We start from the raw sequence: 18,607 nt of genomic DNA, 5'->3' as shown, positions 1-18,607 counted from the left end.
AGGCAACAGTAAAGTATGCAGGGGAACAAAAGCATACCCGACATGGAGCCTTGGGGGGGTGCAACAGGGAGAAGGCAAGAGGACACGTGAAGCCTCCAGACCCCATGCCGTTGACCCCACAGACAAGCCGCCAAGAGAAGCAAAGCCAGAGAACCCAAGTGGAGGCAGCTTATTTCATCAGCATCCAGCTGGTTAAAAATAACTTCACTTATTAGTTTAAGTGAGATCACCACAGGGTTGGAAATTCACTGTCAATGAAACAAAAATACTGGAAGGAAAATGAGAAAAGTCTACATTCATGATGAGCTTTATTTCAAAAAAGAAACACAGGAAGGAAGCTGCCTGGATATTCCACAGGCTCTGTTTTCCTTCTGGGCTTTTCATGAGGCACTCGTCTACCAATCTGGGAGTCAGCACGCTTCATTCCTCCCATCTTGCCAGAGAGAAGCAGCAGCATGGAGCTAAGTGCCGTGGAGCATCATCAGGAAAAAGGCAACCTTAGGAGATGACACGGCACTCGCGCGAACGCTGAACCAGACCGCCCCTCCCCTGCTGCAGAACCTCAAGGAACTGCCTGTTCTCGGCTTCTGCTGAGGCTCTACACCTTCCTTCAGCACACAGATTTCCCTTGTTGCCTGTGCTGCCAACAAAGGCTCTACTGAGGAAAAGTGACGGCTCACCGAGTAGGGCGGAGGCTGGGAGGGAGTGCTCTACAGGCTCTTCCCAAAGGAGGAAAGGCAGCGCTCAACAGGGACAGTGCTCTCTGTGAGTGACTTTGGGGAATCCATCCTGCTTTTCTAGAATGCTCAAGAGGGAGCAGCCCTCCAACACTAATCTCCCCTCAGCATGCATTCCTGAGTCCCCTTTGTGGCCCACCTGAAGCCTCCTCCTAAATCAGGCCCATAGGACCAAGACTCCAGTCTTCCCCATATGAGCTCATCCGGATTGCCCTGGAGGTGCGAGGAGGCCAGGCGAGGCTCCGGCAAACTGCTCTGGGAGGCAGGGCTCTGGAGCACCCTGACGCTAATGAGCCACACACAGGGGCATCGCTTCTCACATAGGTTGACAGCTGTCATGAATTGTCTTCCCTTGTTGGTTCTCATAATTCAGTGTTTTTGTGTTTGTTTTTCCTGTTGTTATTGTTGTTTTTGGAAGTATGTAGACCATTTTTTGGTCAGAAATTTTCATTCTTATATAATTTCAAAATTTCAGAAAAATTGTATGAATAAGGATTTCCTATAAAACCGTTTATCCAGATTCACCAATGTGTTTTTATTTTGCCCATTTGCTTTATCATTTCTCTCTCTCTCTAGATGGATGATATAGATATCTATTTATACAGAAACAAATATATGCATGCGTATATACACATATATGAATACATATGTATATCTATACCTGTAATTCTTTTCTGAGCCATTCGAGAATAAGCTGTAGATATGATGTCTCCTTGTTCCTAAAACCTTGGCACACATTTCCAAGAACAAAGATATTCTCTTACAGGACTGCAGTACAGTTATTAAACTGTCCCTAAATCATAATCCATACTCAGATTTTATCAATTATAGCTATTTTTTCTGGTCCAGGATACAATCCCCGATCACAAATTACATTTTGCATTTTATTGTCAAGCCTTTTTAGTCTGTTTTAATGTGGAAGTGTCGCTTCGCCTTTCTCATCCCAGACATTTTTTAAAGTCATTTTGTGGAATGTTTCTCAATTTGAGTTTGGCTCATGTTTCCTCCTGAGTAGATCCAAGTTATGCATTTTTGGCAGGAATGCCACTGAATTGAAGTAATGTTCCTCTGATTGCTGTGTATCGGAAGGCACATTATATCAGTTTGGCAAAAACTCAGTTCTGGAGTCACTGTCATGGCTTGAGCTTGGTGCCCTACAGGATGTGAATGGATGTTTCCAACCTCTGGTTTCATGCACTACAATTGTGGGCAAAAAGGAGCACATACTTGCACAGACACAACCTGTCTGAAGGCCGGTGAGGTGGAAAGCCCAGATTATCCTGTTGGATGATGATGAACATATGGCTCAGTGGCCCCCAGCACCCTAGCCAACAGCCACCAACTCCCAGAAGCAAGGCCACCTAGCCATCAGCTGACTGTAGACTCAGGAATGAGCCCAGCTAAGACCAGCAGAAAGACACAAACTGCTGATCCAAAAAACTAGTGAACTAAACAAATAGTTGTTTTAAGCTACTACATTTTGGGGTGGTATGTTACATAGCAAAAGCTTAACTGATACCCCTTGTTCAGCAGGGAAAGAGAAGATTCAGAAGCCCCACATATTCATTGAGATCACTGAAGAAAGAAGATCATGCTCTTTTTCTTCTGGCTCTGTGCTGTCTCTCTCAGGGATCTGAACTTTTGCCTATGTCTGGGATTCAAAGGATCATCTTAATTTATTTACGTGGTTTTGAAAAACAAACCAGGGATATTGTTCTCACCAAGCTTTACAGAGCAAGGCCACATCATTCAGTAGCTCAACTGGGCAGATATCAGAAGACTCTCCCAACACACTCTTCCATAGCAATGAGCAAATGAAGACTTTCTGGAGGAAGACCCCATAGGAGCAGGGAAGCTTGTCACTGATAAGTATCTAACAAGCAACAACCAGGGCCTTGGGGTTCACCTGGCTCTCTGATTTCCCAACTCCTCCGACCCCTTCCCTGGAGATTAGGATTTGGTGCCTCTAGGATGCAGCCTGAAGGAAATTTCCTTTGGAGAAAAATGATTTTTTCCTTGTTCGTGTGCTGTCCACCATTGAAGAGAGACTGGAGGGCAAGCTACATCAACAACTGTAGCAGATGCTGTCAGGGGTCTGCCCCGTATTGCCTAGATACCTTTACCAGTTCCATGCACAGGGGTTCCTGGTGGGCATCTCTGCATCTTTGTTGGAAGGTGGCTCCCAGGCTCCTGGAACCCTTTGCCAGCACACAGCATAAACCACAAGTGCTTGGAAGTTTACATCCTCTGAAGCAGCCAACGACTGACAGGCACAATGGTATAAATACCCCTGCTCTCACCTCTGATCAGAAAAACTGGTGACCTACACTGTCTCCAGAGATCTCCTGTAGGACTGAGCCAAGGTCACCCCCACCTCACTGCCACTGTGGACTTTGCTCAGTATTGCCACACTGCTTGGTCTACTTCCTTTCTCTTCCCACTGCCCCCATTGCCCTATTGGCTTTTCTTTGGAAGACTTCCTCATCTCAAAGTCTGCCTCTGGAGAATGCAACCTAAGATGGCGACCACCATGCGCACCCTCCAGAAACTTGACAAAGGCTCCGGCACTGACCTTCATCCTTAATACAAAGGGCACTGTACGTGCCACCAGGAACTGGGTTGCTTTCAATTCTCACATCAACAGCTCTCGTGATTTGCTGTTCATCGCTCCCTTTGCTACACACGGTTGTCCTGAAATAGACAAAGAAGACACTGTGTTAGGAGGACTAACTAAGAATAGGAAAGAACAATTCTTTTCTGCCATCAGTTCCCAATCAGCAGAGATTTTTCTGAGTTAGAATCTTTGGCTGAAAGCATCAGTAGGGAAGTACTCTTCCTAGACAAAGCCCTGCAATCAGGAAGACACAGGTGATGCCTCCGTTGAAGCTCACATGTATCAGTTCAAGTTTCAATGCCAGTACGTTGTTGATCTTTTCTAGTGTATGTGTGTTTTAAAATGCTGCTCTTCTTATCAGTTTCTTTCTTTTTGAGGGGGTTTGTTTCTATTCTTTTTCAGATTTCTTAAAATGGATCATTACTTAGCTCATAAACCTTTAGCCTTTTCTCTGATCTTATACAAGCATCTAAATGTTTTACATTTCCCTCTAGATATAGCTTTAGTAGCATCTTATAAGTTTGAGTACGTTATGGTTTTAGTATCATTCTGTTCTACATACATGCTACTTATTAACAAACCATAATTTATTCTTCTCCCATGATTTATTTAGGAGTATCTTTGGCAAACAGCAAATAGTAGAATTTTAAAAAAACTTTGTTTTCTAAATGGAGCATCTCATCTATTTTAATCACCTAATTTAATCACAGATCTCTTTGAATTGAAATCTGCCATCTTTCTATTAGTTCTGCACATTCTCTCTTTTCTTTCCCCTATTTTGATTGTTTGAATCTTTTTTTGGCATTCTCTTTTTCATATTCGTCTGGAAGTTATATATCCTTTTACTATCCTTTTAGTGGTTATGACTTATTAATATTTAATATACTTTTATTCTCTTCTCCAACAATACAACTTAAAAATACTTAGAATAATATGTATTAGCATACTTAAAACACTACCTGATCTATGTGCCATTTTTTAGTGTTTGGTATTATTATTACTGCTTTATATAATTACATAATTTCAATTTACCCCGTATTCACTCTTGACATTCATTTCTTTTTTGCATCTCCAGCCTTCCACCTGTAATTATTTTTCTCCCGCCCGAAGATTAGCCTTTAGTGTTTCTTTTAGTGCAAGTCCGATATAATGGATTTTCTCACCTTCTGTCTGTCTGAAAATGTCTTTATTTTACTTTTATTCCTGGAAGATATTTTCTCTGGGTATAAAATTCTAGGTTGGCAATAATTTTCTTGCAGCTCTTTGAAGTACCACTCAGTTTTTTGGGGGCTTTTATTGTCCATTTATTGTTGCTCCTTGGAAGGTACTTGTTATTACTTTTAATATTTTTCCTTTATATTTGATTCTTACCAGTTTCACCATGATGTACTAAGTTTGAATTTATTTGTCCTACTCAGGTTTTGTAGGGCTTCTTAAATCTGTTCCTGGGTGTTTTTCTTCAGTCGTAGATAAGTCTCATATTGCTTTTGCTCCTTCTTTCAGAATTCCAATTACATGCATCTCTTCCTTTGACCCTTTCTTCTGTATTTTTCATCCTTTTTTTCCCTTCTGTTCTTTATTCTGGATACGTCCTCTGAAATATCTTCTAGTTCACTAATTTTTTCTTTGGCTCCTTTAAAATCAGCTGTTAGATCCATCCATTATGCTCTTAATTTCAGTTATTGTATGTTTCATTTCTAGAGTTTCCATTTGGTTATTTTCATAGTTTCAGTCTTTTGCCAAAATTCTCCTTCTTGTCTTCTGTATCTTTGAACATTTGAGAAAGTTATTTAAAGTCTGTATCTACCAATGCAAATATTTAGAGTTTCTATTCATTGTCTTTATTCTGGTTGCCTTATCTCCTATGTGACTGTTTATTTTATATTGTGGGACAAATCCTATATTTTCTAAAAATTGTGGAAATAAATTGCCTAGGATAAGGTTATCTCCTTCTAGAGAGGATTTTTAAAATCAGTTCTGCTAGCTATTGGGAACACTGGAACTCCAGTATCATCTCAACCCACATTCGTGGCTCCAGAGGATTTTGAGCTATGCTGTGGCTACTATGAGGGCCTGTAAGCTTCTTCCAACTTACTCTTACTCCTGGGGTACAGTCCTGTAAAGTCCCAGCCCAAAGCAAAAGACTCTGCAGGCACTGACTACACAAAAACCTGACTTCAAATCTCTGTCCTAGTGCTATGGGGCCATCTAAATTGCTACTGTTTTTCAGCCATCCTTTATGGAATCTGCAAAAGCTTCCAGGAGGCAAGTGGTTCCCCATTCTGTATTCACCACTCTAGGCCTCCATCCTCCTCTGGATTTATGTGTACACTCAACACAAATTCACGGACATACAGATCAGATCTACTATATATTTACTATGCCATCAATTGCAAGATGCACCGTGCATTTAATAGTTGGTTTTCAGTGTGGAGGGGGGATGGCTGTATAGGAAAGACCCACAGTGAAATGCATATACTGATGATCAGATGCTTCTTGGTTCCAGAAACATTAAAATAGTTTTATTTTTAGAATTAATATGTTATGTAGTAAATATATCAAGTAAGTATGTTTGCTACAAAGAAATATTATCTCAGCAAGGTAGAGATCTACTAATATGTCCTAACATTTTAGAGCAAACCTAGAGAGGATGGACCTTTCTAAAGACCCAGTCCTGATTTGCGATGCCTGGGAGACGGAAGTCTGGTTCCAAGCTGGCTCTTCAGAATTCCTGAATACCCTGGTTATCTGATGCAATGATAATAACAGAGTTATGAAAAATATCCACATTTGACTACACTGTGGAAACATGCATGTATAGGACCTGTTTTGTCTGTTCAGGAATCTGGACGTAAAATGTCAGGCAGAGAGGGCCATGGGTCCAGAGTCACTGGAAGGCTCTGGATGTAGCCTAGCTGTCCTCTTTAATCAACTGCTTCTTCATACATGACACAACCAGAGACGTAAGTCAGCCTGGTTGTGTGTGTTTTCTATGGCCATCTGCCAGCCCATCTTCAAGGTTATTATCAGCCAAAGTAGTTGCTGGAGCCCACTTTGCTCTTTCACATTCCTGTGGCATGAAGGAGACAGTGGAAGGGCTCCTGCCTTTTCTGAGTATGACTAAAGAAGCAGTTAGCAGAACGAATGGGCAGTTTTCTCCTAGCTAGCCACAAGAATTATTTCTCCACAAGGATCCCTTGGGTCAGGAACTCAGAGAGGGCACGATGCAAATGGCTTGTCTCTGCTCTCTAGTCTCTAGTCTAGGGCCTGAGGTGGGAAGACTCATAGCCTGGCAAGAACTCAACAGCTGGGGGTGAGACTCACACTGAGGCACCTTCACTCACATTTCTGGCAATTAATGCTGGCTATGGGCTGGGACAGCAATGGGGGCTGTCGGTGGAGGCACCTATGTGGGGCATCTCCCCGTGGCCTGGGCTTCCTCACATCGGGGCCTGCTCAGGATAGGCAGACGTCTTACTTGACATCTCAAAAGTGACTGTCCCAGAAATCTGGGCATGGATTTTTCCGACCTAACCTCAGAAGTCACATGGTATCACTCCTGCTGTATTCTATCGGTCAAGGCAATCCTATACCGTTCCTGATTCAAAGGGAGAGGACACAGACCCCACTTATCAATGGGAGTAACGTGAAAGAATTTGTGGCCCTACCATCCTCCTATTCATATGTATGTAGATGAATATTCACAGAGAAAAAGAGATAAAGAATATATACCAGTTAAGAGTCACTACAAGCGAGGTGGGGAAAAAGAAAAAAGAGAAAAAACTTGGTACTTTTACATGTATCTGTATTATTTGAAATTCTTTACAAGCACGTATTATTTTTGTAACTTAAAAAGGAAATTCAAAATAACAAAGGGGGGAAAAACTGTGACAGAACGCCACAAAAATGTTCTTATTGAGAACTCAAAACAAGAATGTGCTGGAAGCTACTGCACATTGCATGTTGCCTATCCTGGCACCTCAATAAAACAATTACTGAGCTCCCATACAAGCCCTGGTAGGGTAGCGGGGGTGAATGGGAAGGAGAGCTTTCCCCAGCACACCTGACTTACCCGAGGGTGCCATCCGCCAACCAGCCGGTGGTGCACACTGCAAAGGCACAATCCTGGACCACCCTCCGCAGCTCTTCCGCAGACACCAGGTGAGCACCCCTGCTCTTGCAGGAAAGCCGAGCCACCTCCAGTTCTAGGCCCCGAGAGCCATTCTGAGACTCCAGCACAAAAAGCTTCCCTGTGTGGGGACAAGCACGAACACAGGCTTACTCCAGGATCCATGCGAATTTAACCTCAGCAAACTTATTCTCTGGCAGACACCTGTCAAAACTGGAGTTTCCCGCTTACCTGAAGACCCGAGGGCAGCAACTACCCCATTGCACTCATCCCCGGGACTAGGTGATGACAATTACTTTGGGGTTTTCATCTGTTTTTTGCTCCTGTCTTCTTTAAAAAAAAAAAAAAATTTAACCATCTGCTCTGGTATGTTTATCTGGATAAACCCTTCAAATCTTCCTTTCTACAAGCTATTTTACAAACACCACGGGGTAAGGCTCAGTGTTCTCCATTCCCCTGAGTTGGGTCAGCTGGTGTCCAGGGTACTGATTTAGGTCTCAGCTCTGCCTTCTGCCCCAGCCCTAGGGTGACCCCATACACAGTTCTCCCCACTCCCTTCTCTCTGTCCTATTGTCTCAGGACACTGTCAGGCCCTTCCCGCAATGAGTTCACTTGTGCTTGCTGCCATTTCTCCCAGACTGGACGAAGTAGCAGAAGCCATATCTGGTGCACCTTGGCTCGCTGCAGCACATGGGCATGTAGAGGGCCTCAAAAAACATGTGGCAGATGAGTGGAATGGAAACATGAATTCAGGCAGAGGTGGAAGCTGAGGCTGAAAGCAAAAGAGAGCTTTAGGCAAGAAACCCATGGAGGAGGAGGGGAGCACTGCAGTCCCTAGGAGCTTCCTGTAGAGATGAAGCAATGCCTTAGATAACCTGACCAAGTTTAAGATAAAGGCAGGGGAGAAAAACACCCAGTTAGAATGAGACACTTCACTTCTGTCTATTAGCAAAATTATCATAATATACTGATTTTATTAGAATGAGACACTTTAACTGTTATCAACTGCAAAATAACTATAATAAATATAACTATCCCTCAGCTTTGGAACCAAAGTTATGAGAAAAATGCAAAAATGTTTCACAAGAAACATATCTATAGGTGACTGGTCCTCCCTTAGACTTGGTACCAGTATGCAATACACAGCCTGAACAGCTATACTTGATGGTTTGGTCTGGAGAAGCATGTGCCCCAAGACACTTTTGTATTAATGGCATTTGCCTATCTGGAAAAAAATATTATGAAATTTAACTAAAGTGTTGATGGCCAAGCCCCCGAGCAAGGGAGATAAAAGTGAAAGCCCAGGGCTTACAAGGTAGGTAATGTGATAGACCTCTCCACCCACCTCTACCACCATCTCATGCACATATTAATACACAAAGCTTGGACCCTGAAGGGTTAAACTCTCAGGATAAGAGTGAACAAGGATAAACAATATTCCCTCCCCTCATTCTCAAGGCACAGTTGGAAGAGTTGTCTTGGTGCTAGGAACCCACGCACTGATCCTCATTGGGAATTGCAAAAACTGGCCTCTGAGATACTTTAAGCCATGAATTTAGCTTAAAGTGGCTTGAGATCGACATTTATCCAGACACCTGATAAGAACAAACATAAATCTTGTCTGGAGAAAAAATATTTTCATCTTATGCTTCAGGAAATCCCATGCAAATATTTTTTTCGAAGGCAATGACAATGACAGTAAAATACAACTAAGTGTGTAGGAAACAAGACACCACTAGTGAGAAGCAACATATAAAACATTCAGCAGACACTGACTTACAGAGAAATCTGATACTGGTATTAATCGGCATAGATTATAAAGCAGTGATGATTACTACATATAAGGGAATAAAAGGCACATCTGAAAATACCTACAAAGAATAGAAAACTATAAAAAGTGGCTTAGCTGATAAGAAAAAGAGCCAGATAGGATTTCTAGAAATTAGATACAATGATAAATTAAAAATGCAATGGATATTTTTGGCTGCATATCAGACACAATTGAACAAAGAACTTATTCTTGAAACAGAAATCAGAAGAAAGCATCCAAAATCTAGTAAAGAGACAAAAAAGTTGGAAAATAATAAGATAATAAAGAGATATGGAGGAAAGAATAAGATTCCAGAAATAAACCTTCACATTTACAGCCAACTGATTTTCAACAAGGGTGTCGAGACTATCCAATGGGAAAAGAAGAGTCTTTTCAAGAAATGATGCTGGGACAATTGTATGGGCACCTGTAAAAGAGTGAAGTTGGACTCCTGCCTCACCCCTTACACGATAATTAACTCAAAGTGAATCAGACTTAAAAGGAAAAGCTAAAACTGTAACACCTCGAAGAAAACATAGGAAATCTCTGTCATCTTGGATTATGCAGTGGTTTCTTAGATATAACAACAAAAGCCCAAACAAAGAGAAAATACATAAATTGAACTTCATCAAAATTAAAAACTTTTTGCTTCAGGGGACAAAATCAATAAAGCAAAAAGACAACCCATAGAATGAAAGAAAATTTCTGCAAATACACATCTAATAAGAAACTTGTATATAGAATGGGTAAGGAACTCCAAAAACTCAACAACAATTAAAGAAACCAAATAACTTGACTGGAAGTGGGCAAAGGACTTGAAAACATGTTTCTCTGAAGAAGTTTTACAAATGGCCAATAGAACATGAAAAGATGCTCAACAGCATTAACCATTAGGGAAATGCAAATCAAAACTACAATTAAATACCACTTCATACCCATTACGATGGCTATTAATAAAAAAAGAAACAACAGAAAATAACAAGTGTTGGCAGAAATGTAGAGAAAAATTGGAACCCTTATGCATTGCCGGTGGGATTATAAAGTAGTGCAGCTGCTGTGGAAAATAATACAGTGATTCTCAAAAAACTAAACATGAAATTACCATGTGATCCAGCAATTCTAATTCTGGGTATATGCCCAAAGAAATAAAAGCAGGGACTTGAATGATATTTGTACAAATTCATATCAGTATTATTCACAACACCCAAGGGTGGAAGCAACAAAAGCATCCATCAACAGATGAATGGATAAACAAAATGTGGTATGTATATATATAATCAGCCTTAAAAAGAAGAAAAATTGGACACATGCTACAACATGGATAAATCTTGAAGACATTAAGTGAAATAAGTCAGTCAAATTACAGAGACAGAAAATAGAATGGGGGTTACCAAGGGCTGGGGTGGGGAGGAAAGAGAACTAATGCTTAATGGGGACAGAGTTTCAGCTGGCAAAGACGAAAAAGTTCTGGAGATGAACAGTGGTTGGTGATGGTTGCCCAACAATGTGAATATACTTAATGCCACAGAATTGTATACTTAAGAAGGGCTAAAATGGTATTTAACAAATGGGTAAAGGGTCTGAATAGACATCTTTTTTTTTAAGATTTTATTTGTTTGAGAGAGAGAGCGAGAGAGAGAGCACGAGCAGCAGGGAGCAAAGGGAGAGGGAGACCAGACTCCCTGCCAAGCATGTGGCTCAATCCCAGGACCTGGGGATCATGACTTCAGCTGAAGGCAGATGCCCAACCGACTGAGCCACCCAGGCGCCCCTGAATAGACATCTTTAAAGAAATGGTCAATCAGCACATGAAAAGATGGTCAACATGGTTAGCCAACAGAAAAATGCAAATCAAAACTACGAGATATTGCTTCATATCCACTAGGATGGCTATCATCAAAAAGACATGTTTTGACATAAGTGATGATGAGGATGTGGAAAAAGTAGAACCTTCAAACACTGCTGGTGGAAATGTAAAAGAATGTAGCTGCCTTGGAAGATAGCCTAGCAGTTTCTCAGTTAATAGTAGTTCCTCATAGAGTTACCATATGACCCAGGGATCACCCAAGAGAACTAAAAACACATGTTTACATAAAAACTTCTATATGAATGTTCATAGCAGCATTATGTGTAGTAAATAATAAATTAAGTTCATAATTGTAAAATTGTGTCTAATAGCCAAAAAGTAGAATCCACCCAATGACCATCAACTGATGAATGGATCAACAAAGTACGGTATGAATATCCATACAATGGAATGTTATTTGGCAGTAAAATGAAATGAAGTGCTGATACATGCTGCAAATGGATAAAAACATTATGCTAAGTGAAAGAAGCCAGTCACAAAAACCCACATATTTTATGATTCCATTTACATGAAATGTCCAAAACAGGCAAATTCACAGAGACAGAAAGTAGTTGCTGAGGACTTGGGAGGTTGAGGAGAAACAAGAAGTAAATGCTAATGGGTATAGAGTTTATTTGGGGGCCAAAAAATGTTCTAAAATTGTGTGTAGTGATTCATAACTCTGTGAGTATACTAAAGACCAGTGAATCACACACTTTAAATGGGTGAATTGTACGGCATATGAATCATATTTCAATAAAGCTGTTATTGAAAAAGGCATCACTAGAGAAGAACAGGTTCTGTTATGATGATAGTTATTTCATGAGTAATATAAAATAATTTTAAACACTTAAATAAATAACAACTCTAGACTGGAAGAAGGCAATATTAACAAAACTACACAGAGATTTGGAAAAATCCACAGTGCTTATAATTTTTAAAAAGATTTTATATATTTATTTGACAGAGAGAGAGACAGTGAGAGAGGGAACAAGAGCAGGGTGAGTGGGAGAGGGAGAAGCAGGCTTCCTGCTGAGCAGGGAGCCCGATGCGGGGTTCGATCCCAGGATCCTGGGATCATGTCCTGAGCCGAAGGCAGACGCTTAATGACTGAGCCACCCAGGCGTCCCTCACAGTGTTTATAATTTTAAACACAATCCTCCTCAATAATTGATAAAACAGGAAAAAATTGGAACGGATATAGAAGATTTAAGCAACAAAATTAACACACTTGATGTAAAGATCAATGCACAATACTGCATACTACAAAATACACATTCATTTTAGACACACACAGGACATTTATAAAATTGATCAAATACTGAGCTACAAGACAAATCAAAAAACTTTTCAACACTCAAATCATACAAAGCATATTTTTAAACCACAATACAAACAACCTAAAATCATTTGTTTTACTTATCAAACACTTATACAGTGTTTACTATGGTCCAGGTGTTATTCAAATTGCTTTACAAATGTTCATTAAATTAATTCTTATAACAACTCTATGATGTAGGTGTTATTATCACCATCCCTATTTTTTTAAAGATTTTATTTATTTATCTGATAGCACGCGAGCACACAAGCAAAGGGAGCAGCAGAGAGAGAGGGAGAAGTAGGCTCTCCACTGAGCAGGGAGCCCTATGCAGGGCTCAATCCCAGGATCCTGGGATAATGACCTGAGCTGAAGGCAGACACTTAACTGACTGAGCTACCCAGGCACCCCTATTAATCCCTATCTTATAGTTAAGATTTAGTATTAATGATTTGTCCAAGATCACACAGCTGGGATACAAAACCAGGCTCTATATCAGTGATCCTAACCACTGAATTATACTGCCTCTCAATAGCAAAGTAATAACTAGGAAAATCCCCTTGTGCAAGGAAATCACAAAATATATTTTTAAATAAACCATGGTTCAAAGAAGAAACCACAACTGAAATAAAACATTTTTATGTAAGTGACAAAAACTGGTAGAGAAACTAAAGTAGTATCTAAGGGACATTTATAGCCTCAAATGCTCATATTACAAAAGTAGGATGGTTGGGGTGCCTGGGTGGCTCAGTCGTTAAGCGTCTGCCTTCCGCTCAGGTCATGATCCCAGGGTCCTGGGATTGAGCCCTGCATCAGGCTCCCTGCTCTGTGGGAAGCCTGCTTCTCCCTCTCCCACTCGCCCTGCTTGTGCTCCCTCTCTCACTGTGTCTCTCTCTGTCAAATAAATAAATAAAATCTTGAAAACAAAACAAAACAAAACAAAAGTAGAATGGTTGATAATCAATGATCTAGTTTTCTATCTGAAAAACACAGAAGAACATAAAATTAAAGTTTCTAAAGAAGTAGAAGGAAATAACAAAGACAGAACAGAAATCAATGAAATGAAAAGCAGACATACAATAGAGAAAATAAAGTCAAAAGCTGCTTCTTTCTAAAGAATGACAAAATTGATAAATCCCTAGCAAAATTGATCAAGACAAAAAGAGAGAAAATACAAATTAGCAATATCAAGAATGAAAGGGGACATCACTACAGATCCCATGGACAGTGAAAAGATAAGGAGATTATGATGTTATATATGCCAGTACATCTGGATGACAATTTAGATGGAATGGACAAATTTCATAAAAAAAACAGATTTAACAAAACTGACCCAAAATGAATAAGAAAATCTGAATATCTCTTTATCTACTTAAAGAAATTAAATTCATCATTTAGGGGCCCCTGGGTGGCTCAGTTGGTTGGGCGTCTGCCTTCAGCTCAGGTCATTATCCCAGAGTCCTGGAATCAAGCCCTGAGTCAGGCTCCTTGCTCAGTGGGGAGCCTACTTCTCCTTCTCCCTCTGCCCCTTCACCCCTGCTTGTGCTCTCCCTCCTTCTCTCTCTCTGTCTCTCTCCCGCTCTGCTCTCTCTCTCAAATAAATAAACAAAATCTTTAAAAAATAATAAATTCTTCCCATGAGAAAAACTTCAAACACATATGACCTCACTACCAAACACTAAATAAAGCAAAACAACAGCTCACCTTGTGGCAATCTTTTCAAAGAACAGAAGAGGGAACAACTTCCCAACTTATTTTAGAAATCATCATAATCCTAGGGGCACCTGGGTGGCTCTGTTGGTTAAGTATCCGACTCTTGGTTTTGGCTCAGGTCATGATCTCAGGGTCGTGAGATCAAGCCCCACATTGGACTCTGCTCTCAGCGTGGAGTCTACTTGACACACACTCTCTCTCTCTCCCTGTACCCCTCTCCCATGCTCTCTCTCTCTAAAATAAATAAATAAATCTTAAAAGAAAATCATCACAATCCTGATGTCAATACCTGACAAGAATATTTTAAGAAATGAAAATTATAGGCCAATATATCTCATGTACACAGAGTCAATAACCCTAAATCTGTTTCCTTCGCTCCAGGCTCAGTTGTAGGTCATCTCTTCTCACTGTGAAACCTTTCCCTAGGATTCTATCCACACACATGGTTTCAAAGACTATACTTAAAACAGATCACTCACATTTTTCTCTTCAGTCCAGACCCTTTCCAATCACCCCATCCACCTCTATACCTCCACCCTCTCTCACCTGCACAAATAAAATGGCCTCTCTATATCTAGTCTTGCCCTGGTCCCATCCATTCTTGCTACATCACAATCAGGGTGATCTTTTCAAAACGCAAATCTTATCAGTCACTCTACTACTGGAAATCATCCAGTGGCTTCTTTCCCTTTTTTGGATTAAAACAAAACTTTTTCTATGAGGACCCACCTCACTGTACCCACTCCAATTTCCTTAGCATCATTTCAAACCACTTCCACTTTGGACTCTTGGCTCCAGTCATTTTGTCTCTTATCACATGGCCCATTTTCCTGGCTCACAGTTTTTTTTGGTACATGCTATTCTCTACCCAGACACTCATTCTTCCCCCTCAGACCCTCCCACACCAAATCCAAACTTCCTAGTATATGCTTTCATAGTACCTCTATCCTTTAATTTCATCATCTATCAAAATTACAACTTCACATTTCATTCATGTAATGATTTATCTACTGACTCTCTAACCCATTGGATTTTAAGCTACCTGATAGCAAGGACCTATTTCTCCTCACCATTCTATCCCCAACAGCAAGGCCTGTACCTAGCCTACAGTAGATGCTCAATAAATTATCTGTTGAATTAACGAATCTTTTCCTGTAATGCAGTTAATTTGCGTTCAGTTAATGTGAAAATTTTTCAATTTCAAAAGTATTTTAAAAGTACAGTAGAAAAAGGGAAAAAATACAGATATCTTTTATATATGAGATGCATATCTTATTAGTCAAATGTAAACTAAATGCTCTTTATTTTATCTCATTGGCTTATTTTTAATAGGTCCATAGAGTTAAGAACTCCAAGTCTCTCTTCAAATGTCTATAACACATCACAGTTTAGCTGAACATTTCTTCTTCTTCCTTCCATCACTGTAGAACACAAATAACTAAATGTGGAAAGTGGTAGTAGTTAAACATATATTTGGTAAAGAAAAGAATCCTTTCATAATATAGGTTCTAATTCTTCAATGGTTCTATTATAAAAGTTGGAACTCAGCAAATGGAGTTTCTTGAAAGCAAGTGTACCCATAATTGGGGAAGGGGGGAGAAGGAAAGAAAGGAGAAGGGAGAAACGGAAGCATTTCTGGCAAGGGGCAACAAGAAAATAAGCTCTCATGCTGCGGTTACTCTCTCCTTCTCCAGTGATATTTCTGCCTCCATTTTTCTATGACCCACCTCAAGCCAGATAGCGCAAAATATTGATCCATATCCACTTGGCATTCCATTTAAGCAGTAACAATAGGGTGAAACTCTAAAGTCTCATGGTTTGCAGAGATATTTCTTTAAAAGGAATTAAGGTGGTACAATAGTATACATTGTTCCAAAAGTTAATACTAGCTCCAATTTATTCTACTTGCATTCCTTAAAATCAGCTAATTTTCATGACTCAGTGTCAGGCAAAAAAAATGCTACAGTAAAAAATGAACAGCGGATTGACTGCTAATAGGTATGGGATTTCGTTTCAGGGGACAGACATTTTCAGGAATTAGATCATGGTGATGGCTGAACAACATAGTGAATATACTAAAAACCACTGAATCGTAAATTTTTAAATGGTAAATTTTATGTGAATTACATCTCAATTTTTAAAACATGAACAGTTATCATGAGGAACCTTCAAAGTTAAAACTGTTTTCCTCTCTAACACTCTGAGGATATGAAGAAATAAGGCATTCATCCTTAATTAGGAGCAAAGAGTTTTTCAAACTGGCACTTAGGACAAAAAGTACCAAAAATTCTAAGATAATATCTGGAAGTTTTTTCTTACTTTACTCCTTTCCTTAACCACCATGCTTCTTTTTGTGGGGTCTTCTCATTTCACCCAATATTGCTTACTAAATATCAATGACATTTAAAAATACACAAAGCATCCCAAATCAGGCAAGGGTTTTTCTCCTTCATCAATTTAATTTGTCCCAAGCTTGGATTTTCTAGAAACTGCTCATGGATGTGAGAACTGCTGGCTTCTTTTCTTTCAGATCCTCCTTCACCAAGTCAACGGGGTTTTGTTCCAAAATCAAAATACAGCTGTATTAGCTTTTCGAAACTTAGCCGGTATAAGGCTCTGATCCTGCCAATTTAAGAGAAGTATTGAAAGCTGAATTGAGGTTCGAGAAACAAGAAACAAACAAACAAAGCAGATCTATTCTTATAACCTGCAATAATCTCTTCCTCATCTACTTCTCCAGCTTTGTGACAAACGACATCCTCACCTTGCAATCTCGGCTCCAGCCAGTTTATCATTTATCCCAATTTCCCTGCCACTCACAGGGCCTTTACACATGCTATTTCCTCCCCCACAAGACACTCTCCTCTCCCCTTTATCTAGTTGATTTCCACTCATCTTTCAAATATTCTTGGACCAAGCCAAACTACCGAGGGAGTCTTCTCCGCCTTGTCACCAGGAGTACGTTTAATACACGTGGAGTATCTCGGCAGAAGAGGTTCTAGGGCACCCTAGACGTGACTTCATTGTAAAGACCTCTCATGAAGATCGGAAAGCTAGCGGCAGGCTCCCGGACCATCGCACAGGCTTTCTGCGGTGCTTGGAGGAAGGGTTCACAGGCCGGGTTTGGGGTGGGGGGCGCTGGGGCGAGCGGAGACCCGGTGGGTCAGGCGAGGGACACAGAGTCGCCCGGGCGCCGCTCGCGTCGTTCCCCTTCAGGCTTGGGGGAGGGAGCACCCCAGCGAGCCTCGCTTTCCCCACCTGGACCCCACGCGCCACCCCCGGCACCCCGCGCACACTCACCATCCGCCCGCACGGAGAGGCACGGCAGACCGAGCAGGATCAGCGCCGCCGCCCAGAGCTGGGCGCAGGGGCCGCGTCCCTCGGCAGCCATGGTCCGGGCGTCCCCGCGCGGCGGGCTTGAGTGCGGGCTCCGGTGGCGGGCGCGGCTGCGCGGCCACTGCCCCTCGTGCGCCACTCGGTTGTGCGCGCTGCGCTCTGCTCCGTGGGCTTCGCGCCCCGCGGCGCCGCAGGGAGGAGCGCGCGCAGCTCTGGGAGGCCGGGCGCTCGGAGCCGCCGCGCTGGGGCCCCCGAGCTCCCGGGGGTCTCGTCCGAGGCGCCGGGGAGGCGGCTGGACCCAGCTCCGCCTTCGCGCCGGGCACCTGGAGGCCTCGGTACCAAAAGAGGCTGCGCCGGACGCCGAGCTCCCGGGGCGCCGCTGGGGCGGAGGGTGAGGGCGCGGGGAGGCGGGGAGAGCCGGCTGCAGGGAACCCCCGCCTGCTTGGGGGGCCCTCGGCGAAAGGGTGACGCAGTCTGAGAGGCCGGGCCCTCCGGGAGGACCATTCAAAACCGAATGCCTAATTCTGTCCTCTGCCTCTTGACTTTGCAGTTGGCGTCCTGCCACAGAGCAAGAACATGTTTATGAAAAAGAAGAATCTAACTTGCCAACCTCACTCTAAGGAGTGAAACCCACGGAACAGCGAGACGACTCCTAAAAGCGGAGCTTGAAAGTCCCTCAGAAAGGAGCATCTTCGAGACGCTTCCTTCACGACTTTTCAATGTACGCCCTAACATTTCTCAGCACCGACAGTGAGGGCGTGGTTGTCACCATTTTCACACCTTCCAAATCAAGGCTTCCTTGACCAGGAGAGGGCCTAAAATTCGGATTCTGTTGATCTGGGCTGGGAATCCACATTCTAAAGTGGCCACGTCTGGGGCGCCTGGGTGGCTCAGACGTTGGGCGTCTGCCTTCGGCTCAGGTCATGATCCCAGGGTCCTGGGATCGAGCCCTACATCGGGCTCCCTGCTCAGCGGAGAGCCTGCTTCTCCCTCTCCCACTCCCCCTGCTTGTGTTCCTGGTCTCACTGTGTCTCTCTCTGTCAAATAAACAAAATCTTTAAAAAAAAAAAAAAAATAAAGTGGCCACCTCTGGATTGGTTCCTT

The 18,607-nt window shown here is 42.0% G+C and overlaps 1 protein-coding gene across 1 annotated transcript in view; it reads right to left on the bottom strand.

The window, feature by feature from the left end:
* SUSD5 (sushi domain containing 5) overlaps positions 1-17,844 on the bottom strand; it is a 64,169-nt gene extending 46,325 nt beyond the window's left edge. Inside the window, exons 1-3 of the mRNA XM_027585142.1 lie at positions 17,468-17,844; positions 7,424-7,601; positions 3,310-3,428 (exon numbers count right to left, since the gene is read on the bottom strand). Coding sequence (XP_027440943.1) covers positions 3,310-3,428; positions 7,424-7,601; positions 17,468-17,558 — 388 coding nt within the window. The 5' untranslated portion in view covers positions 17,559-17,844. The remainder of the gene's footprint in view (positions 1-3,309; positions 3,429-7,423; positions 7,602-17,467) is intronic.
* Positions 17,845-18,607: the final 763 nt, after the last annotated feature.

This window comes from Zalophus californianus, chromosome 1 (assembly GCF_009762305.2).
Source record: "Zalophus californianus isolate mZalCal1 chromosome 1, mZalCal1.pri.v2, whole genome shotgun sequence".
NCBI classification, from domain to species: domain Eukaryota; kingdom Metazoa; phylum Chordata; class Mammalia; order Carnivora; family Otariidae; genus Zalophus; species Zalophus californianus.
This window is presented reverse-complemented; position numbering and strand designations above follow the sequence as displayed.